This window comes from Equus quagga, chromosome 1 (assembly GCF_021613505.1).
Source record: "Equus quagga isolate Etosha38 chromosome 1, UCLA_HA_Equagga_1.0, whole genome shotgun sequence".
In the NCBI taxonomy this organism is placed as follows: domain Eukaryota; kingdom Metazoa; phylum Chordata; class Mammalia; order Perissodactyla; family Equidae; genus Equus; species Equus quagga.
The window spans coordinates 11,337,801-11,361,522 of NC_060267.1; the positions used below are offsets into that span (position 1 = coordinate 11,337,801).

At 40.7% G+C, this 23,722-nt stretch overlaps 1 protein-coding gene across 1 annotated transcript; it reads left to right on the forward strand.

Moving 5' to 3' along the window:
- The first annotated feature begins 2,819 nt into the window (after positions 1 to 2,819).
- NEMP1 (nuclear envelope integral membrane protein 1) lies at positions 2,820 to 22,545 on the forward strand. The gene is made up of 9 exons (XM_046643391.1): positions 2,820 to 2,946; positions 10,752 to 10,876; positions 12,072 to 12,291; positions 13,680 to 13,752; positions 14,820 to 14,913; positions 15,377 to 15,491; positions 16,194 to 16,419; positions 17,215 to 17,388; positions 18,125 to 22,545. The coding sequence occupies exons 1-9, from the start codon at positions 2,820 to 2,822 to the stop codon at positions 18,303 to 18,305; spliced, it is 1,335 nt and encodes a 444-aa protein (XP_046499347.1). The 3' UTR covers positions 18,306 to 22,545.
- The last annotated feature ends 1,177 nt before the right edge of the window (positions 22,546 to 23,722 follow it).

Below are 23,722 nucleotides of genomic sequence, written 5' to 3' on the forward strand. Positions count from 1 at the left end.
TTTGATTTATCCCACTTTTGTTTATCCCAGTGTGAATATTCATATATCTCATTGCAGAAATATTAATTTGTTTGATTACGAGTGCTCAGACTCCAGTGAGACACTTGCCTTATATATTGTATATGTACCGTATACCTTTCTAAAATAAAAAATTCTGAAACACATTTATATCCAGATTTCCCACCCCATTTACTCATCAGTCTTGGCCTGAGTTCTTTTGGCTATTTGCATAAATCACATCCACCTGCAGATAATGAATATTCATTGCAGTGTGTGCTATAGACTCTGAAGACGATTTTTCAAAGTGTTTTGAACAGTGTCCTCATTATTAAAACAAGGCTAAAAGCTTCTTGAGTGACTACTTCGAAGTGACAGAACTCATTTGGATGGTGAGGTGTAATGGGACAACCAGTCTTATTATGTACACCTCATTTACACATTTTAGCAGTCAGTGGTCAGTGATCTTCTGGAATTAGTTCCCAAACCTGGAATTAGTTCTCCTGTTCCCTGGCCTTTGTTCGCAACCAAAGAGCGAGCTCTGAATGGTGAGAATTTGGGGGGCCTGGTAGAAAATGTGTGTGTGTGCGTGTGCACCCAAGCATGTATGTATGTGTATATACTGATAGATAAATGAAAAGCAATAGGATATATTGGAGTATATGAGGAAGCCATTTGGTTTAAAACTAATTTGGCCTGACCTGGTTTTTCTAAAACGGCCTGAGGTGGCCTGTTGAGCATGCATTGTACGTCTGTTTTGAATATTTACTATGCCCCAAAGACAAGAATGATGCCCCTAAAGATAGGGATATAGCTTTCTGCCATATCAGCATTTAAGAATAAGCATCTCTTCTTGGGAACTAAGGATTAATTACTGACCTGCTGAGCTCACTTTGTGACCACTGACCTGCTGTGCCAGCTAAGCATCTCCTGACATTAGTATAAGAGATATTCTTGTCATATGTGATGTATGCTTTGTTCCAAGATGGTGTGTAACCACTCTGTACACCCCACTTCCTTGATGCCCTTCCTTCTTTGGGGAAGGAAGGCCCTGGGCTATAGTCCTTACACTTGGCTCATAATAAACTCACCCCAATTTTGATTTATAGATTGATTATAGATTATTTTTGTCAACAATACATATACACAAATCATTTTTTAAAACAGTTTTAGATTTACAGAAAAATTGAGACGATAGTATAAAGAGTTCCCATTTACCCCACGTCCAGTTTCTGTTATTATTATCTTAACATTAGTATGGTACCTTTGCCACCATTAACGACCCAGTATTGATACATTATTATTAACTAAAAGGCTATAGTTTATTCAGATTTCCTTAGTTTTTGCCTAATATTTTTCTTCTGTTCCAGGCCCCCATCCATGATACCATATTACATCTGGGTGTCATGTCTCCTTAGGCTCCTCTTGGCCGTTACAGTTACTCAGACTTTCCTTGTTTTTGCTGACCTTAACAGTTTTGAGGAGTACTGGTCAGGTATTTCATAGGACGCCCCTCTATTGGAATTTGTTTAATGTTTTTCTCATGGAAAAGGAGGAAAACCAGAGAGGTAAATGCCATTTTCACCACTTGCTATCAAGAGTACATCGTATTAATGTGATTTATTACTGTTGATACTGACCTTTTTGGGTCAGCCCAGGGAACGTGTGTGAGAGAGACATAAGATGACCATTGCAGCAGGAGTGTAGGCCGCTCCTTTCTGAGGATGAAATTTCTTCTTTTGTCCATGGCTCAGCCTCATTTAGACTTCTTAACAATTCCTTGTTTTGAAAGCTCGAACCTTCCCCAGCGGTTATCTCCTTCCCTGAATTTCCTCTCAATTCACTAGGCTCCATCATCTCTAGTGTTCCTACCCACCACTATCAGATCTTCTAAAAAAATATGATGCTTCAACTTCTACTAACGTTTACTGAACACCTGCTACGTGGCAGGCACTCTGCTAGGCCCTCACTGTATTAAATCATTTAACGGGAAGCTGCCTGAAGCATAGAAGAACTCAGGCTTCGGGGTCAGTAAGACTTAGGCTGGAACCGCAGCGCAGCCCAACCAACGATGCAATCTTGGGCAGATTCCTTTGCCTATCTTAGCCTTGGCTTCTTCTTAAATGGAGATATCTGCCACGAGATATTGTGAGGAATAAAAAACTTTTCCTTAGTCGTCACATTTATTTCGCTTCCAAAAAAAAAAAATCCCTATGACTACGTTTTAAAATGCTAATGTTTATTCCTATAAAATACTGACAACGCAACTTGTGTGTGTGTTGTGATTTCCGTTTTAAATCATTCAGGGCTTTGGAGGACACAGTCATCTTACTTAAAAAAATTGTCCCGTCAGGACCCTACTTATAAAGAGGTCTCAATTAAAAGTTTCCCTTAACAAAAAGATCGTGGTAAAAAGGAAAGAAAGAAAACAGAAGGAACTTGAGACGGTTTCGATGGAACTATCAAGTTTGGTCAGGGAGCGCTCGTCCATTCTGATTTTCTATTGGTTAAACTTACCATCAATCTCACCAGTTGTAAACAAGGTGGAGACGGAAGCGTGTTGTTAAGGGGTGGGATCTTCCTGTCGCCATTGCTAAGGTGAGATCCCGCCTTCTAATAGGCTGAAAGCTGCTTCTCCCGCCCTCTCGCGTCAGTTGCTAAGAGGCGGGATTTAGGGTCCGTAAAGGACTGAGTGCTCGAAGTCCCGCCCATCCGATTGGTTGTTAGGGGGCGGGTCTTGTAGCGGATAGGCTGCCGGCCCTGCCTGTTCGGGGTTAGTTGCTGGGGAGAGGCACGTGAGGAGGCGGCGGCTTGAGGCCACCATGGCGGGAGGAATGAAAGTGGCGGTCTCGCCGGCAGTTGGTGCCGGGCCCTGGGGCTGGGGGACGGGGGGCGGTGGGGCGGTGCGGCTGCTCCTGGTTCTCTCCGGCTGCTGGGTCTGCGGCTCAGGTACCGCCCGGGCAGCCACTGCCAAGGGGGCGGGTGCGGTGGGGTTATATTTAGGAAAGTGGTGAATGTTCCCAGGGCGCGGACCGTTATTGTGCAGAGGGACGCAGGCGTGGCGCGGGGGATGAAGCTTCGTGGTCGGCGAGTCGGCGTCGGCACTGAGGGGTCTGGGCCCTGGGGCAGCTGCCCAGAGTTGGGGGGAGACGGGCGGGGAGGCCTGGACTTGGGGGAGAAGCGGTCCTGGGGGCTGCGTCGCGCTGCGCGGGCCTCCCCGAGGTTCCTGGTTAACAGGAAGGAGACGGAGGACCATTCGGGCAGGCAGCGCTGCATCTGGAAAGGGAGCATCCCATTCATTCATCAAGTTAGCAAGACTTTCTGAGCGTCTGCTCTGTCAGGACTCGGCACGGGTGGCTGAGCAGATAATTACAGCTCACTGAAATGCAGTGACCTCTATCTAACACAACTTCTGCTCCTGTAAGACCCTGGCCTCTACCGGCCCTGTAGAACGGACCTGGAGCCGTTACATTCCCGTTTCCAAAAACGATACGAACGCCATTCAGCGTCGAATAGGTTTCTGTTGGAAATTTATTCACTCCTCAAGCAAACTTGTTTGATACATGCTGCTGGATAATTGGCTTTGGACTGGGATGAAATTGTTTTCCTTTTCTACTCTAATCCAGAAAACCTGGAGTGTGTTTGTAAAAAACCTCCTTCTACTCCCTTGTCGTTAAATGCACAACAGAAACATAAGTGAGATTTCCGAGCTTCCACTGGAGGCAGTTGACACAAGGTTAATTAAGATAACCTTATCTTGTAAACACATACTATACTGTCTCCCCTCTCCCTGGTTTGCCGACTGTCTCATGCCATCACAACGATTATCCTGAGCTGCCGCTTTAAGGTTGTCTCAGGTTCCATAGACCTAGTTCCAAAGTGCAGCGTCCTGAACAGTTTTTTAGGGAGAGGAGAGTATCCAGGAAGATGCTTTTCCAGAGGCAGGGCCCAGAGTAATATCTGAAGGGCTACTTATGATCTGAGTGAACTTGGGCCGGATGGTTAACCTCTAAAGTGGGATTGTGGATTGTTTGGATGAAAGAGAAAACATAGGCAAAGATGCTCCTGCATAGTCAGCGCTCCATCAGTAGTCTGTCTTTAAGTTTCTTTAATGAAGAGAGGAACAGGGGCTTCTTGACTTTGAGAAGAGTAAACTCAGGGGATGCTGTTTGTTTTTTGTGGCCTGATCATATGGGTGACAGCTACAAAGAGTCAGTCATGTAATGGGGAAGAACTCGCTAAAAGGTAGAGCTGCTTAAACCTAGAATGGAATACTTCGAAAGGTAGGGAGTTCTTTCTCACTGGAAGTTTTTGAAAGTTTGAGTATAAAAATAATATGAGTTTATTTTAGACTATTTGGCAAGTACAATTAGGTATAAAGAAGTAGGAAAAACCCTCACTGTTTATTCCCTTCAGAGGCCATCTATTTTAGCACACTTTCTTTTGGTCTTTTTCCACTTTTCTTTTTTAAGCAATACTTTTTTTAAAATAAATTTTTTATTGAGGTAACATTGGTTTATGGCATTGTATACATTTCAGGTGTACATCATATTTCAGCTTCTGTGTAGACTACCTCATGTTCACCACTGAGAGACTAGTTGCCATCCGTCACCCTCCATCGTCCCTTTTGACTCCTTTTGCCCTCCTCCTCTCCTTCCCCTCTGGTAGCCACCAGTCTATTCTCTGTGTTTGTTGTTGTTTTTCCATATTGTTCCACACATTTTTAATTAAAAAAATGTTTTTGAGCTGATAATACATCTGTATACCTGTCAGCAGTCCTGTTCTCTTCCCTGGATACCACCAGTTTAAAGTAGTTTTCTTATTTGGTTTTGTAGCATACACATTTTCCTATGTCACTTAAAATTCTTCATAAATGTTGTTTTTCCTTGTATTCTATACTATTTTATGGACAGACCATTTACTTAATATTTCTCAAACATTTGGTTGGATATTTGTGGTGTTTCTAGTTTTTCATTGTTGCAGATAACACTTTGAACATTTCTGTATAAGTTTTTTATTGTATTTGGATTTTTTTTTAGGATTATCAGAAATAGATTTGTTAGATCAAAAGCTAAAATATATTTAAGACCCTTGAAACTTCTTGCTAAAATACTTTCCTGCAAAGATAAGCCAGTTCACACCACTTTCAGCCGTATTTGCTTGTGGCCCATACCATTGCCAGCATTCGATGTTCTAGACTGTCACACCTTTGCTAGTTTGATAGATGGAAAGTGATATCCTAATTTACTTTGCATTTCTTGCATTGTTTGTGAGGGAGCATCTTTCAACTGTTTGTAAACTATTTAAGTTTTCTCTTTAGACTTTTAAATTTTTTGGAGAGTGTGTGCATTCTTTATTCTTGGTCTTTTTATTCTGATTTTTGTATACTTTAAAAATCAACTTGTATGTGCTTTTTTATATATTTAGGATATACATATATTTAATAGTCTATTTATTACAGAACTTTTCCTTAATTTGTTTGCCCCTTTTATCTTTTTAAATAGAAGATATATATATATTTGTGTGTGTGTGTGAGGAAGATTCGCCCTGAACTAACATCTGCTGCCTGTCCTCCTCTTTTTCTTTTGCTTGTTTGTTTGTTTGTTTGAGGAAGACTAGCCCTGAGCTAAAGCCAGTCTTCCTCTACTTTGTATGTGGGATGTCTCCACAGCATGGCTGGTGGGTGGAGTAGATCTGCGCCTGGACTGAACCCATGAACCCGGGCCGCCAGAGTGGAACACACCAAACTTTAACCACTCAACCATGGGGCTGGCCCCTAGGATTTCTATTTTTTATGTGGTTACTTGATTTTATTCTTTAGATTTGTTTCTGTTGCTTTTATGCTTAAAAGGCCATCCAAAATTGCATTGATTTTTTTTTTGGGTGTGGTACCATTTAATTTTTTTTATTTTACTTTTTAGTATATAATTCATGTTAGCATTTGAGGTGAGGTGAAGTGGATTACCTCTAGGAATGAATAGAGGCTATTTAAGAATTAGAAGAGGGGCCAGCCCTGTGGCCAAGTGGTTAAGTTCGCGCACTCCGCTGCAGGCGGCCCAGTGTTTTATCGGTTTGAATCCTGGGCTCGGACATGGCACCACTCATTGAGTCACGCTGAGGCGGCGTCCCACATGCCACAACTAAAAGGACCCACAACTAAGAATGTACCACTATGTACTGGGGGGCTTTGGGGAGAAAAGAAAAAAATAGAATCTTTAAAAAAAAAAAGAATTAGAAGAGGTGGTTTCTCATGACTTTTTAGGGTCCATTCAAGTCCTCACATTTTGTGAATCATTTTCATTACCTTTTACCTGTAGATGTTAAATGATCAGTGTTGTTGATTGAAAAGTAAGTGAAAAGTAAGTTCATAAGGATTATAAGTAACTATGAAGTTATTAACCTTTGACTAGCTGCTTTATGAGTAAACACAATAAGCAAGTTGTGATTCACTAAATTCCAAGAAGGCAGTTTCTGAGAAGAACTAGATATTTGGGCTCAGAAGGCATTTTCTTGAATGTTTAATAAATTCTGCTTTTTAACGTGCTGGCTAACTCACTTTGGGGAGGGGAAGGGAGGTGGTGTATGTCCTTTTGCTACTGGAAGCACAAGGTTCTAACGTGAGCATTTTGACAACTTGTGTATGTTTAAAATCGTTTGGTTTAGTCTATGTTTCTAGCAGTTTAAGCCAGAGCCAGAGTAGTGATTGTTTCCACAAATTATGCTCTTAGGCTGAATTGGTGTATTTTCCTTCTTGATAAATTTTCAAAGATGTGGCTGGCCAAGGTGCTGATTTCCATAGGAGGCTGCTGTTCAAGTTTATTTATTTATTTATTTACTTAGTTGTTTAAAATTCTTTCCCGTGAATGGTATGGAACTTGGGAAAAGGAAGAACTACATTTTAAAAGATGCTGCTTTTTATAAAACAGTTTTATTTCTTTAGGAAAATGGCACTGGAGAATTTTAAAGTTTAAAAACAAGATGCCTTTTCTTGGCATTACGTTTTTCAAATGGCCTGTGCTAGTGACAGATAATTTGTATGTTACTTACCTCTTGAAAATAATAATGGGCTTAAAAGGTGTACTGTTATATTACTTGGTGCTGTGGGAGAGAAGGGGTTAATAAGTGTGAATCTTTTTTTTTTGACAAGTGTATGTTTTTACTTGGGGCTTTGTAAATTGACTGGATATTCTTTTAAGGAAGTGATAGGTTCTTGTTCAACTTTTTTTTTTTTAATACTTCCCCAATGTTTTTGCAGATCTCAATGACTTTGTAAATGTAGTAGTTTTAAGCTTCACATGACGTTACTCTCAGACTCTCCAGAGGAAAATAAACTCTTGATCCATATTTGTGAGTGGGTATTCTTTGGGTATATTTGTGGGCTTGCTAGTGAGACAAAAGTCAACAGGATTTTGAAAGGTTTCATTTTATGAAAGGTAGTCTTGAAGGAAATCCAAATTACTATTGGATTAAACCCTAGTGAGAAATTGATAAATGGGGTTCAGGACATGCCATCCCAAAATATGGCACCTTGGCATAATGAATATTTTAAGCTGAGGGAGTTTGAGAAAACAACAGAGGTGGGAAGCTTGCCCTTCTTCCCTGAAACCGGCCATAGAATCCTCGTGTGAGGGGTGCCCTCCCTGTGCCTGGAGGAAAGGAGCATCCTTCTCTTCAAAGACAAAGGGACGCCCAGAAGAATCCTCACACAGGCCTAGCTCCGTTTCCTCTAGTTTACTGCAATTACCTCATCCTCCTTACCCTATCATCCTCCTTCACGACTGTCCACTCTTCATCAAACCATCAAACAGATCTCTTTCTTTGGGTCTTCGTTTCCTTTTTAAGGCTTTTGTGTCACGTAAAACATAATAAATAAATTTGTATGCTTTTCTCCCGTTAATCTATCTGTCAGTTTAATGTTCACATCAGCCAGGGACCCTAAGAGGGTCAAGGAAAACTTTTTCTTTCCCTAGAATATCAAGACTGAGTTTTAAAAAATTGAGATATAATTCACATACCATAAAATTCACCCTTTCAGTGTTTTTTAATATATTCACAAGGTTGTGCAACCATCACCACTGGCTAATTCTAGAATGTTTCCATTACTCCACAATGAAACAGTGAAACTCCATACACCTCAGCAGTCACTCTCCATTCTCCTCTCCTCCCAGCTCCTGGCAACCGCTAATCGAACTTTCTGTCTCTGTGGATTTACCTATTCTGGACATTTCGTATAAACGTGATCATTCGATGTGTGGCCTTTTCTGTCTGGCTTCTTTCATTCAGCATAATGTTTAAGATTCATCCGTGTTGTAGTATGTATCAGTACTTCTTTTTATGGCTGAATAATATTCGTTTGTATGGATATACCACATTTGTTTATCCATTCATCAGTTGATGGACATTTGGGTTGTTTCCACTTTTTGGTCGTTATGGATATTGCTGCTGTGAACATTCACTACAAGTTTTTGTGTGGACGTGTTTTCAGTTCTCTTTGATATATACGTAGGAGTGGAATTGCTGGGTCATATAATAACTCTGTGTTTAACTTTCTGAGGAACTGTCAAACTGTTTTCCAAAGAGGTTTCACCACTTTATAGTCTCACCAGCAATGTAGGAAGGTTCCAGTTTCTCCATATCCTTAACAACACTTATTATTGGCCTCTTTTTGATCATAGCCGTCCTAATTGTGAAGTGATATTTCACTGTGGCTTTGGTGTGCGTTTCCCTTAGGACTAATGATATTGAGTGTCCTTTTATGTGCTTATTGGACATTTGTATATCTTCTTTGGAAAAATGTCTGTTTAAATCCTTTGCCCAGGGGCCGGCCCCATGGCCGAGTGGTTAAGTTCGCGGGCTCCATTTCGGAGGCCCAGGGTTTCACCGGTTTGGATCCCAGGCATGGACATGGCACCACTCATCAGACCGTGCTGAGGCGGTGTCCCGCATAGCACAACCACAAGGACCTACAGCTGGAATATACAACTGTGTACTGGGGGGCTTTAGGGAGAAGAAGAAAAAAAAAGAAGAGTGGCAACAGATGTTAGCTCAGGTGCCAATCTTTAAAAAAAAATCCTTTGACGATTAAAAAAATTGTGTTATTTCTCTTTTTATTGTTGAGTTGTAGTAGTTCTTTATGTATTCTGGGTACTAGGCTCTTATTAGGTATATGATTTGCAAATATTTTGTCCCATTTTGTGGGTTGTCTTTTCACTTTCCTGATAATGTCTTTTGAAACAAAAGTTTTAAATTTTTATGGAGTTCAAATCATCTGTTTTTTCTTTGGTTACTTATGCTTTGGTGTTATAGCTAAGAAACCATCACCTAATTCAGTCATGAAAATTTACACTGGTGTTTTCTTCTAAGCATTTTATAGATTTTACTCTTACATTTAGGTTTATGGCTGAATTTAGCTTCAAAATTAGTCTTAACTTCACCCTAAAACCATTTTGGATTGGTGTGCATCATTGCCTTTTTTTTGTGTGTAACTTTGGCTTTTTTTTTTTTTTAATTTAGCGTGCGAACTTAACCACTCGGCCATGGGGCCGGCCCCTAACTTTGGCTTTCTAAGGTTTGGTTGAGGTTTTTGTGCTTTTGGTTTTGTTTTTTAGTTTGTTAAATCTATTCACCTTTATACTAAGAACCAGAGTGATAACTAAATTTCTGCTTAGATTAGCACTTAGTAAGTTAAGTACAATATAGAACTCAAGGAAGAAATTATTTAAATATTTTGTGGTGAAGAAGGTAGCTTGTGCAAACTTGGGTGGGAAGATACAAGAGTGGTCACTTTTTCTTTTTTTAAAGATTTTTATCTTTCTTTTTTCTCCCCAAAGCCCCCCGGTACATAGTTGTGTATTTTTAGTTGTGGGTCCTTCTAGTTGTGGTATGTGGGATGCTGCCTCAGCATGGCTTGATGAGCGGTGCCATGTCCGCACCCAGGATTCGATCTGGCGAAACCCTGGGCTTCTGAAGCGGAGTCCGGGAACTTAGCCACTTGGCCATGGGGCTGGCCTCGAGTGGTCACTTTTTAAACCTTGAATTAGCTGAGATTGAGGGGAGAATCCTCAGTCTTGGTAAAATCATTGACTGCTCTTAAAACTTGAAATGAAACAAAACAGCCTGGAAAAAAGTAACTTTGCGATCTTTTTGTATCTGCTTAAGATACTATATATACAAAAAACGTTGCCAATTCTATTCATCCTACTCAGGAAACGGATAGAGAAAATCAACAGATGGGTTCCTTTACCTACACGTTTATAAGGGAAACAGGACCTGGATGTGAATCTTGCTTAAGCTATTCACCAGCTGTGTGATTTGGGGCAAATTACTTAATCGTTCCTAAACATCAGCTTCCTCATTCGTGAAACAGGGATTATGAAAGTGCCTACCTCATAGCATTTTGGGGAGGGTTAGATGAGACATGGCACCACTCAGCAGACTGTGCTGAGGCGGTATCCCACATAGCACAACCACAAGGACCTACAGCTGGAATATACAATATGCTGTGTCTTAGTAAACACTTAATAGTAGCTTTTATTATTATTTATTCTGGGTTAAGTGACTATTTTTAATATTTAGATAATTAAACTTGACAGAAATAAAACTGCCTTATTTCTTCTATCATCTCAGTTTTTCTCCTGTTTCTATCACTGACATTTTATCTGCAACTTTAAATCATCAGTTTAATTCTTTTTATGAAATGAATTATAATTATTAGCTTGTTCTTTTATGTTCTTATTTCCTTTCTTTGCCTAAAGCCGGAATTGATGTAAACGTGGTCATGCTTCAGGAATCCCGAGTTGATTTTGTGAATACCAATCAACAATTCTGTTATAAAAATGTGCTTATCCCAAAGTGGCATGATGTATGGACACGGATCCAGGTAATATTTTGGAGGCCCCTGGCAGGGGCTGCTTCTGTGAATATCTGTGTGTCTGCGATTACAGAGTACTTTGACACACAATTAAAAAAAAGCATTATTAGCAGTCTTGTAAGGGTTGAGATTATTCTGAATTGTGTTTTTATCAATAAGCAAGCGTTTATGCCTACTTTGTTCTCTCTCTCTGTTCCTTTAAATAGCTTACAATACTTGACCCTGAGGTAAACTTCCTTCCTCTTTTCCCCAAAGAAACTGCTTCCTTCTCTTCCTGTCTCTCCTTTTACACACACGCACACACACACACACACGCACACACGCACACGCATGCACACACCCACTCACACACACACACCCCCCTCTTTCTCTTTAAAGGCCACATTCCTTCTTGGGGCTGGAAACCGCCGCCTGTCCGTCAGGGTGTAAACTCTTTGCCTTGCTGCTCCTGTTCTGTTTGGATTCTACACAAGATGTTTCATAAACCCCTGAGCTGAAGTTTCCCCTCGACAGAATGACTTCAGTCTCATTTATTTCCTAATATTCTTGAGCCACCTGGCAAGCAAGGGTGTCTGGCTCTAATAATGGTTGAACAAAGTGAGTCCTTTTGGAAATGTTCCTGCTGCTATAAGCATAATTACTGATAAGGGCATTTGTTATTCATATCAAAAACATAAGGGTGGGTTTCTGGTGTTTTTTTTTAATTCTCTTTTTTTATTGTCTGATATAAAGATCATATTCCATCTGGGGCACATTATAACCAACATATACCTGTAATCAGTGATTTGTGACAAAGGGTTGAACTTCTCAGCCTGTCACTATGAGAAATATTTTCAGGGCTGTTTATGTGGCTGGCAGTTTTCTTAATATTCTAGACCCTTGCTTTGTATGCTCTCTCATAAATAGCTGTATTGATAACTCTTTCAGCTTGGAATTCTTTTTTTCCCCTTATATTCTGGCGTAATAGTAGATTCAGATCATGTCAACAAGACGTTCTAACAGCTGCCTCTCTGTACCATTTGTGATGTTATTTGCCCAATTATATTTTAGCCACTGCATCTCTATAATTCTCATAAGCCTTGTGGAAAACTGATACCATTACTGATTTAGCTATTTACTCTAAAGCTTTAAAAAAATATTGTTTTTGTGAAAAGTTTAAATTCCTACTTCTTTTTTTCTCATCCTGATTTTACTTGTATTACAGATCCGGGTAAATAGTTCCAAACTGGTACGAGTCACCCAGGTGGAGAATGAGGAGAAACTGAAGGAGCTAGAGCAGTTTAGTATCTGGAACTTTTTTTCCTCCTTTTTAAAAGAGAAATTGAATGACACCTATGTTAATGTGGGTCTATACAGCACAAAAACCTGCCTCAAAGTTGAGATTATAGAGGACGACACCACGTACAGTGTCATTATGACCCGGAGTAAGTCTTATCTCTCTTTTTCTGATGGATCATATTGTGAGAAGGGACTGAGCTTTGAAGGGTATAATTAGTGAGACAGAGAAGTCAGCCCAAGACAGCTCCATTTTGGTTCTGATTATAACCTGAGTAGGCCACAGCTCCAGACAGTGCAGGGGGACTCCACCCCACATAAAACCCTTTAGGGCTGGAATCGAGACACTTCACCTTAGGTCATTCTGAGTACCTTCTTGCCTAGAATCCTGAAGACTTGCATTCCTAATACATCCAATGGCCCTGAGCTGATATGCCTAGTATTCTTCAGAGCAAGACAAATATTCCTGCCTTCTGGGCACTTCTAGACAAAGATAGATGTTCTGAAATGTACAGGCTTACATTTGAAGACATGAATGATTAAACAATAAAAACTGAAGAAAGGTAGAACTGCATATTAATACTTCACAAGTAGAAAAAGTATTTGTGGAGCCATAAATAAATATGAAGAGCACTGCATTTTAAGGCTTATTTGGTGGAACTAGTAGACGTTTTCCCTTCTCTGAATGTGTCTGAGAAAGTTTCACAGAGGAGGTGGATCATTATCCTGTTGAATTCTCCAAGACTTTTGGTCTCTCTTTGGGTACTACCCAGGGTCCTGGATGTTGTGAGTAGTAGAAATGTTCCTGGGTTTTGCAACAAAATAGGTTGTGCCCTTCCAGTTGTCATAGGGGACCACAGTTCTTTGGCTGTATAGGATTGGCCAGTTTTTTGGTGTTCCTTTTACATTTACTGATCCCTCTTGCTCCTGTTCTGTTTGTGGACCTCCCCTAGCCTCAGAGCTGGTGAACGGGAAATCTGTGGGAGTGTCTGGCATGCCACTAGGGGCCTCTGCTAGGGCCCCCGGGTCCTGGGTGGGATGTGTTTGAGTGTAGCCTTTTCCAGCACAGTGATTGTGTAGCCAAGGGAAATAGGTGGTGGTATTGGGCAAGAAAAGCAACCAGTTAGAGAACAGCAAAGGGCCCTGACCCAAAGTTCTAGGCAAATCTGCTGAATCTGAGCCTGTGAAGATTTAAGGCTGGAAAGCCAGAGTGGGAGAGACCCCTAGTGGGTGATCGCATGAAGTGCTGATGCCAGCATGCTTGGCTGTGTCCAAAAAGCAAAGCTTCGTTTCTTTTAGCCTTGGTGTAGGTAGCCAAATAAAATAAGGTCTTCTGGGAAGTACAGGTTAGACAGAGACCTAATTGTACTTTCTCTTTGGAAGAGTGCCCAGGCTTTGTGTGGAATTTACAATGCTGTTTAGGTGGGCTCTTTGCATTTATTTTATTAGCTGACCAATAATGCCAACATTGCCTTTTTTCCTATAATGCCTTAAACTGTTTGGTTCTCCAGTAAGCAGAAGTCTTTATTTATTTCAGGATTTGACCCCAAACTCTTCCTCGTTTTCCTCCTTGGACTTACACTATTTTTTTGTGGAGACTTGCTGAGCAGGTAGGTTCCAAGGCTAGGGTGCAAAATGACGAGGCTCAGGCCTCCTCTCCTGGACTTTTACTGTAAAGACTAAGTGCTGCCATTCCCTTTTCCAGGACCTTTATGGCTAGGCCATTGCCTGCTTGGATAATTTTGAAAAATACTTTAATATGCATTATGCTTTTTGTTTTTTCTTGTATTGAATAAGGTTGTCAATGATGAAATTCTCCTGTAGGTTGACCCATTACAGAATGGAATTTAGCCAAAACATCACCATCGTTTCCACTATTAGAAATAACCTGTTAAGCCCTCGTTTTTACAGGGCCATGTGTTGTTGAGTTTCATGCTGTTTATTGGTAAAGAAACAAACATCAGCCACTTATTCATCTCCTGCCTTTAGGAACCTACTACCAAGCCAGGTGAAAGTGACATGTACAGATGTGAAGAAAACGTATAGGTCACTAAACATTGAACAAAGGCAGAAGCAACATTAACTTCGTACACAAGTAAATAGAGTATTTGTGGAGTAGCAAATGAAAGATTAACAATTGGAGTTTGAAGCTGGGCTGGAGTGAGGTTGGGGAAAGCTGGTCCTTATTTTGGGGATCCTGAGAGAAGCCCGGGGAGGGAGGACTATCTGGTAGAAAGAGCCTGGAATGGGAGTAGGAGCTCTCTGTTTTAGGCCCCGTGTTTGGTTTATCCTTCTGGGTAATCAGTTGAGTTCTAGTTTCCAGTCTCCACTTGGGCAGTTTTCTTTCCCCTGCCTTCTCCCAGGAGAATCTGTGCAGTTCCTCAGAAGAAAGACTCTTATTAGAAATGGGGTTGGGAGAGATGCTGGGGATGGGAGTGGGACACTAAGCAGATATCTGGGGGATATCTGAGGGGACCTCATTGATGCTAATCCTCATAATCTGACAGTGACTACATTATGCCAGTCTCTTCAGTTTTCTGATCTCAAGTTTTGGGCAAATACCTGCTCTAATCTTGTACCTTTTCTCTAACTTTTGGCTGGAATAGTTGTCCTAGTTTGAACAATGGCATGTATGAAGAATACACACATAGTGATGAAATAAATTTTCTCTCTGCAGAAGCCAAATCTTCTACTATTCCACTGGGATGAGTGTGGGAATTGTGGCCTCTCTACTAATCATCATTTTCATACTGTCCAAGTTTATGCCCAAGGTAAGCAGCAGAATTTTCCTATGCTGTTAGGCTGAGCTTGGATGGTTGAATGAGTGTTTTCTTGGAAAATCTTAGTGCACTGGAAATTTGCGTTGATGGCTGATAAGTCAATGTCCTCCTCTTTCCTTGATTCAGAAGGGTACTTTCAGTGATGAAACTTGGAGCCTGATTACATGCAAACGCTCCATTTTTATTTAAAGTCCTCTGCCTAGTGGGGGATTAAAATCTCCTTCCTATTTCTAATTACATAGCCAGGCTTTCTAAAGTGATTTAGCATTTCATTTCCCCAGTGTTCTTTGCAGACTGTAGCATTTTAAATATAAAGGACATCTTTTTAAGAGATGTGTTTTTTGTGCAGTTTTAGTAGGTTGAATTTGTTTTTTTAAATCGTAGTTCCATTTTGCTGCTTTTATGTATGGAAAGCCTGTTGTAACTTTTTGCTTTCACTTCTACTCTGTCTTAGAAAAGTCCCATTTACGTCATCCTGGTGGGAGGCTGGTCCTTTTCTTTGTACCTCATTCAACTAGTTTTTAAAAATTTACAAGAGATCTGGAGGTGTTACTGGCAGTATCTTTTAAGTAAGTGTTGGTTTTCTTTTCTTTTTATATGTTTATCGGCTGTTTTAGTTAATTTGATCATGAAAACATATTGCTTGCTTACAAAAGTTTAATAGTTCACGTCATTTTATTAACATTTAAGGATCACAGTGCGTCACTTATTTCTAACCCTCTACAGCTGTCACCTTCTCTTAAGTTAAAATGATGCTGCTAGGTGGAAGACTTTAATTTGTTGATGTTTATAAGTACACCTCTTTTAACACAATAGGCATCTTTCTAAAAAGCTGTAAATTGACTTTATTAATATAATCATATTTTAAATACACTTGAAGATCTTAAGAAGTAAAGGATTCCTCAGTGAATTTTATCTGTAAAGTGAGAATCCTTTGGTAATACAGATAGTAACCCCTAATCTACCCTTTAAGAGGTGATTAATCTGGATTTTCATATATTTGATTTTTTAAACAGACTATTCTAGAGTTGTTCAACATGTAGCTTTAATCCTCCATTTGAACCAAATAAATTTGGGAAAACAGAAAGGATGGGAACTTAAAGAAATAAATATATCTGAAAACTGAAAAAAGTGTGAATAATTGAGTAAAAGTCTTGTCTATTTTCCTGGTTCAATAGGTGCTATATAGTGAATTTACTGCTGCCACCCACACAAATTATTTTTACCAGTTTTAGATGAAAAAGAATGTCTTCTGATAACTCTTCTCATAGGCTATGTCCTCTCAGTTGGATTCATGAGTTTTGCAGTCTGTTACAAGTATGGGCCCTTGGAGAATGAACGAAGTATCAACCTGCTCACCTGGACCTTGCAGCTGATGGGCCTGTGTTTCATGTATTCCAGTATCCAGATACCACACATTGCCCTTGCCACTGTCCTCATTGCACTGTGTACTAAGAACCTGGAGTACCCTATTCAGTGGCTGTACATCACCTACAGGTGACTGAAAGGCATTGAACTTTGTATTGAAACGTGCAATGTGGGATGTAATTGCATCAAAAGGATACAGAGGTGTTGACCTGGGAGCCTCTCTGTTAATGACAATTTGTTGTATTATGCTTCTGCTTTTGTTATTCTGAGTCTTTTTTTTTAGACTCTCTGTAGGCATTTTTATAGTTTTATTCTAGTCACTTTATATGAAATAAAAGCATCCAGCAAAGTGTCATGTGTTCCTGATACCACTAGGTGGTGCAAAGTATATCGCTTTTATACCACATGCCTCAGGTCACCTGGTTTCAGATTATTTCACATTGGCTCTCAGATTGCTCTGGGAGTCCTGGTCTTATCTTAAGATGTAATTCATAGCATGTTATCACCTTGCGTACTGAATATGGAGTGGTCATAGGTTCCGAGGTTATCAGTGGTTGTTCTATTACAGATAGTCAAAGTGATACCTTCAGTTTGGGGAACCTAGTTAATGGAGCACAGTCTTATACCATCATTTTCTTGTCACTTTTCCATTTATTGGAAAATAAATATTTTGTCTATCATTGATTGGAAAATAAGTGAATTTATTTACATTTGTGAATAATATTGACTACTCTGACTTGTCACTCATAGTCTAACGTGTCAAGAGTACGTTATAACTAAAGGTGTCTGTGGAAGACAGGTGGGCGTGATGAATCTTAATGTTCAGGCTCTCTGCAGTATGCTTGGCCCGCTGAAGGGAGCTGGAGGTAAGGATGGACATAGATTACTGATTAATGATTCATGATGTTATTTTGGTGAGCACAGAAAGATGTGTAAGGCAACAGGAAAGACTGTCCCACCTCGTCTCCTGACAGAAGAAGAGTATCGGATACAAGGAGAGGTGGAGACCCGAAAGGCTTTAGAGGAGCTTCGAGAATATTGTAACAGTCCGGGCTGCTCTCCTTGGAAGACTGTTTCTCGAATCCAGTCTCCAAAGAGGTAAACTCTTGGCCAGATATGCCAAGCATTTATCAGCGTAATTGTGACCTTGAGTTTTAACAGAGATCATACTTGTAGATAATCTTTTTATATTTGAGGCTTTGTTTTCCTCTTCATCTAGGAGTAGTCAAGAGAAAGGTATGTATCATCATATGTTAAGTAGTAGGCTGTTTTCTGGGTCCTCAAGGAACTATCTGCTCTAGCTTTGACTGTAGCATTGAGGGGAGAAGACTCTGGTACCATACTAAGGTCCCCCTCTGGCAGTTTTGCATTGCTCTCTGAGTGGTTTTTTTGTGTGTGTGGAGTGGTAGTTGGTTTTTTTTTGTTTTTATTGGGGCAACCGTACCAATGACTATGTGAAGCTTCAATTTGGAATCCTGATGGCATAAAGTTTATAGGGCAATAAACACGAAAAAATGCCTAATGCCCCTTAACTTCTCTTATCAGGATTGCAGATGACTAAAGGAACCTTAGCACCTCCATAACTAAAGAGGATAGACTAGTGCTTATTAAGCAGGATGAGGGTGCAGGGATGTTGGCCTACGATCCCAGCTTTCCTTTTCTACTTATTTCTTGTTTTAGTCTACTTACGTGCCAGTAGGGACAGGGATGTTGGCTAGACCCAATATAATTTGAGCTGTGAGCATATGAAGGGTTTTAATTTGTTCTTATTTTGAAAGAAAACCAGAGAAGGCAGAAGGCAGGTTACTAATGAGTATTATCTTCTCTTTTCCAGATTTGCTGACTTTGTGGAAGGCTCTTTCCACCTCACGCCAAATGAGGTTTCTGTCCACGAGCAGGAGTATGGATTAGGGAGCCTCATTGCCCAGGATGAGACCTATGAAGAAACATCCTCTGAGGAGGAAGACTCGGATTCCCAGTACCCCACTGTCACACAGAACAACTTCCTGACTTAGGTGGTGGTCAGTTATTTTTATGTGGACTGGCTTGGTACCTCGATGGTCCATGTTACATGTGTTGTGCAATTGCTTCTCAGCTCTTTGAAACGGGGTGAGAGAGTGTGGAAATTCTCCCGCTGAGATTAGAGGCCTGAGTAGGCCTTCCTCCAGAAATGGTCTTGGTGGTCTCTTTGGGGTCCCTGAGGAAGGAGAGTGGATAAAGTAGTAAATGCTTCCCATCAGTTAAGCCATCATGTTTCCGAAGAAACTGGACGGCCACAGCTAGTGTGGTGTTCTAGCTCCCCTTTGAAAGTCGATTCAGTCATGGCATTTCTGCCACTGTGGCTCACACTCAGAAGAGAGAAGTCTGTGCAGCAATGCTTTCAGACTACAGGCTGCATCTTCCAGAGAGAAATCTACAATCAGAGCCTCCCTTCACTTCTGCTTTTATTTCAGTGACTTTAGAATAATCCTCGTTTTAACTGTTTTAAGAGGAAAATAGCTTTTGTCTATCTTGTTTTTTAAATGAATACGTTTTTTAAAATGTAACAAATTCATGTTCTAGAACCAGCAAATGCTGCAGAGTGACAAGCCCCAGAGAGGCCCCTACATATTATTAATATGGGTTCTCCATTAAAGCCCCAGGAGCTGTGATGTTGAGCTTTGAATTAGTTCTCACGCGTGTGATATTCTAAGTCCTGCTTACTTTTAGGAACATGCCTGCAGGCTCTTCTGTAGGGGAGGTCTGTGGCGCTTTTTATTATACATAACTTTCAATTCCATCTTAAAAATACGTCTGCGTTCTTCCCTTCCCGATCCTCTTCACCCCCGCTGCCCTTTCAGGAAGGGTCTGTTCCCTCACCTGGGAAATATGTACAATTTAGTTTGTTTTATTTCTTTTATTCTCTTCCCCTTGGTTTATAGCGTTATTCCTGCTAGTTAGGAAAAGTGATCTTATTTAGGGAATTTAAATGCTTTTTACAGGTTCTCAGTTTTTTCTGTCCATGGGTCACATATCTTTGAGTGGCTGTGGAATCAAGAAACTATCTCCTTTTCCTTTCTCTTCCTTTGTCTACCTGTTCTACCTGTTCCTATCAGCTTTCCTCACGACCGTACTCCTCCCTCATGAAATCTGGTTAATTTGTAAGCCCCGAAACTATCTGTGAAGTCTCTTGATCCAGCATACAAGTTGTAGCTAAGTAGCTGCCACGGTTTGCACAGGAAATAGACCTCCAGATAATCTTCCTGCCTCTGGGTGCTCATTCAGCCATCAGGATCAGATATGCTTTTCCATGAACTTATTGTACTTATGTGCAGTTCTGTTTCTGACCAGAGATGCATGCTGCCTTTTATTACAGTGGCGTTAGTTTCACATTCTTTTTGCCATCGGAAAGTACCCTTATAAACCAGCAATGTCATTTATGAGGGAGCAAATTCCCAAGTCTCTGTCCTTCACTTGGTTCTTTCTTTGTGATCTTCACTCAACCTGGGAAAAAACTGTAATTGCTCAATAGACACTCCTGGCAGGAGCACAGTGTCAGGTTGGCTGGCTTACTGTGATCGTGGAGAAGGCAGATGATTTTTTAAAAAGCTGTGATGACTCCTTCAGACCAGTCATTTAGCAGATAATTTTGAAAGGCCCTGGGCTCCGTTGCTGACTTCCAAAACGTCAGCTCTGAGACTCCCCTCCAGGTGGCCAGTTGATTATTTCCACCAGTGTTTCCCACAGCTTTAAACTGTCCTAAAGTGACAACTACCTCAACTGGCAGCAAATAGACATATAGTAGGATGTGAAAAATAAGGGTTTTTGGGCAGATGCTGTGGGTTAAAGTTGCAGTCCCAATATAAAGGAGCTTTATATTGGGAAACCTTTATGCCTTTGTGAATTACGTACCTGGTGAAATTGTACCTCTCTACAAAGAACTGTTAAGGCCTCTGGAATAGAATATTTTTTTTGCCTCATTTATAGAAATTGAGACCTAGCATATTTGAGCATAAGTTGATTTGAAAAAATAATTGAGCTGTCCGAGTAGTCTCAGGTTTCCCTGGAGACTTTGGTGCCTTCACCCAGATAGCTACTTAGGGAGCTGGAGCTTGCTGCCAGGGTGACTTTTCCTGACTCGTGTCTTGAGTTCAGTGAGAAAGCGTTGTGAAGCAGAGAGAGATTCTCCTCTTCTTCTGTTTAGTAAACTCCTTGTAAAATACACTTTCCATCTCAAGACCAGTTGTTTCCACAGTGTTTGAATTTGGGGTGAGTAAAATCAAACTCAGTTTATTACTTTCTGTCTGGTAGTTGGAGAACTGAGCTGTAGGCCGTGGCGATGACAGTGGGTCCCGCAGCATGAGAGCTGTGCTCAGACAGTGAAGGACGGTGCCTCTGGTGTGCTGTGTGTCCTGGCCCTGCCCCAGGTGCTTCAGAGCCTCCGTGTGCCCCGAGATTGCTTGACTCCATAAACCTTTTTTAGGAGCTGCTCTTGTCTCCCTCTTGGCCACTTAGTCTGCTGTCTCAGTCACTACCTGAAGCCCCCATTTAATTTTTCTCTGGCAGTTACAGCTCTTGCAATTTCAGCATAATCTCTTCTCTCAGACCAATCTCATCAAGAAAGATTGAAGGCATAACTATGGAGTGAGCTGGACATTGGAGCCACATCTGCTGCCAAGTCAGCGTCTTGCTCGGCAAATATCAAGCTGTAAATTGGCCCTGGGGCTCAGTGTCTCATCAGCATTGGAAATCTATGGCCTCTAATCAGTCTGACCAAGTTGTGTAGAGCATGACTTCCATTAATGGGAATCTAAGAGCCAGCTGGCCTAAAACATTTCCCTGTCACTTTCCCACTCAGCTGGCTTTCACTAGATCAGTGGAACCAATGACTAAAACTAAGGAAAATTTAGCAACTTTGATATCCTCTGATAAGAAATTCCTATCAATAACCACTTCATCCCACCCAAACTAGTTTATTTCTCCCCCCAAATTTGTGACTTGTATGTTGATTACAAAGGGGATTTTGCTGATAATAGACTTTGAGTCCCCATGTTCCATTTTTTGCTGATACATCCCATTCTAGGGCCTAGCCCTGTCTTCCTTGACTGTGTTCCCTTCAACCCAGTCCTCGCTTGGCATATACAATAAAGATTTGATGAATGAAAGGACCCAAGTAGGCCAGATAGTCCCCCAGGCCCTGGTATCCATAAAAGGCTTGGGAATGGATTATACAATTGCTTCAGTCTTTTTGTTGTTCCGGAAAAAAATATGGGCTCAGATGGATGCCTGCGTAAAAATGGTTCCTAGCTGTGTACTCATAACTTTTCTCTGAATTGAGTAGTGAAAACTGAAGTAGGAGGAAAGGAAATTAAATGTTCTTCTAGTATTCCTTTGGACTCAGGTCTGACATATGAGATAATAACCTATATTGAAATGCCAAGAATTTTATCTGAACCAAGGAGAGGACACTTTGACAGACCTATTATGCCTTCATGTTACACCGGCACTGAAACCAAGTAATAAACATATAAAATAGCCATTGCCCAAGGCAAACGAACCTAAACCTTGGTTTATGTTTGATGCAGCAGAAATTGATTGTTATATTTTTAGGGAAACCTATGCAATTGTGGTCCAGTGGTATCTGTTGATCACTTAGCTTATTGATTCAGTTTCTGTTGAGTTGGATTCTAGACGGTTACTACCTTGGAAAGGATGTTTGGTGCCTTATGTGATGGGGGCCAGAGCCTGCTGGGAACAAACAAAGCAGATTCATGCCAGCATCAGTGCACAGCTTTGGTGGGGATGGGAGTGGCACACAGCCCTCATCCATGTGTGTCGTCTTCCTCTTCACGCTCTTGACAATAACTTGAAAATGGTAAGACCACCTTCTCTGAACTTTCCTACAGCATGGCAGTATTCTTATGTCAACAGAGTGGATAGCTCATAATGTGAGTTATTAGAACTGTGACAGCCTGCATTGCCTCACTTTCCCATGTTTCTGGAATTGGTGGTGAAATAACAGGGGTAAGGAATCACTGGGTAAGTTTTACCCTGTGGGTAATGCCTTAGTGTTATTTAAAAGATTTGTCATTTATATTTAAAATAAATGTTCATGAACATTTGAAAGGAACAAAATGATCAGGGATGGCTCTTTGCCATGGGTCTCATTTTCACTCTTTTCTGTAAGAAAAAATAATGATATCTTATTATATATTTTTTCATTTTTATTGTACGAGTTTGTAAGTAATCCCAATTTTAATAAAGTTTTATAGACTATATAGTGGTCTCTCTTAATGAGCATGTACTTTTCTTGTTTGAATCTCTTGTTTTCAGATACTCAGCAATTAGCTTCTCAGTTTCACCTTTCTAATGAGACGGTTTTGCCTGCCATCTATTTTCCTTTTTTTCTTAACCACTGCTCCCCATCCTGGGTCTGTCTTGGTCATCTTCCATCCTTTGGCTGGATGATTTCCCAGGATGCTGGAACTCTAAGGGGTATTCCTGCAGGAGTAGCAGGTTGTCTCACAGTGCTCTCATAGGAGAACAATGTATACGTTATCCCTGGTCCAGGGGGCTACCTTGATTGCACTTTAGTTTTTTTTAATGGCATAAAGCATGTCTTTGTTTCTCCATGGGGGTGAGGGAAAGCCCCGTGCATCAGCTGTGGGGTGTAGGGTAGGAGAGGGAGCAGGGCTGTAGTGGGCATTAGGGCCACAGACTGAAAACTTCATTGATGTCTTGGCCCAGCTTCTGCATAGGGGTCTGGTACTTTCCATCTTTTATGTTTGGGCTGTTTTCTTTGCTCTGGGAATCCCTTATAGCATTGGCCTTAATTCTGTACCGTCTCCTCTTTTCTCAGTTATTTAGACTACATGGAAATCCATTGCCCGTTTTTGAAAGACAGAAATAGGGAGAAACAGGATGTAGACCATATGTCCACTTATGTAGATTAATGCACACTAATGACATCTTTTCTCCTCTCCCTTCTAAAACTGTACTAGGTAAATAAGAGACATAGGTGATCATTAATGGTTGAATTAATAAAAACTTAAAGCATAATTGCTAGGTGTATGACATCATAGGGTTTTAGTGAGGATAAAAAAAGACAAGTTTTTATTGTGTAACAACTTTTAAAAGGTGAATATCGCTGGGAGGACTAGTGAGTGTGGATCAGTTTAATCAGATTGCTGCCGTCCCACCTCTCAGAAACCAGCACTAAAGGATTTAGATTTGTCCTTTTTTTTTGTGCCAGCTTTATTGAAGTATAATTTATATATAATAAAATTCACCACTTTTAAATTTTGCTGAGTTTCGACAAATGGAGATGGTCAATGGTTGTGTAACTACCACCACAATCATGACGTAAAGCATTTCCATCACCCCTAAAAGTTCCCTCATGCTCCCTCCATGGACTAGAAATTTTAATGGGGGAACGAGGAAGGAGATTTCGGAG

Bases quoted from the DNA above. Each gene is read 5' to 3' on its own strand.
- NEMP1 (XM_046643391.1), top strand. From the start codon at position 2,820: ATGGCGGGAGGAATGAAAGTGGCGGTCTCGCCGGCAGTTGGTGCCGGG. The intron at 13,753-14,819 runs GTAGGTTCCAAG...TTCTCTCTGCAG, and splicing joins TGTGGAGACTTGCTGAGCAG to AAGCCAAATCTTCTACTATT. The intron at 14,914-15,376 runs GTAAGCAGCAGA...ACTCTGTCTTAG, and splicing joins TGTCCAAGTTTATGCCCAAG to AAAAGTCCCATTTACGTCAT.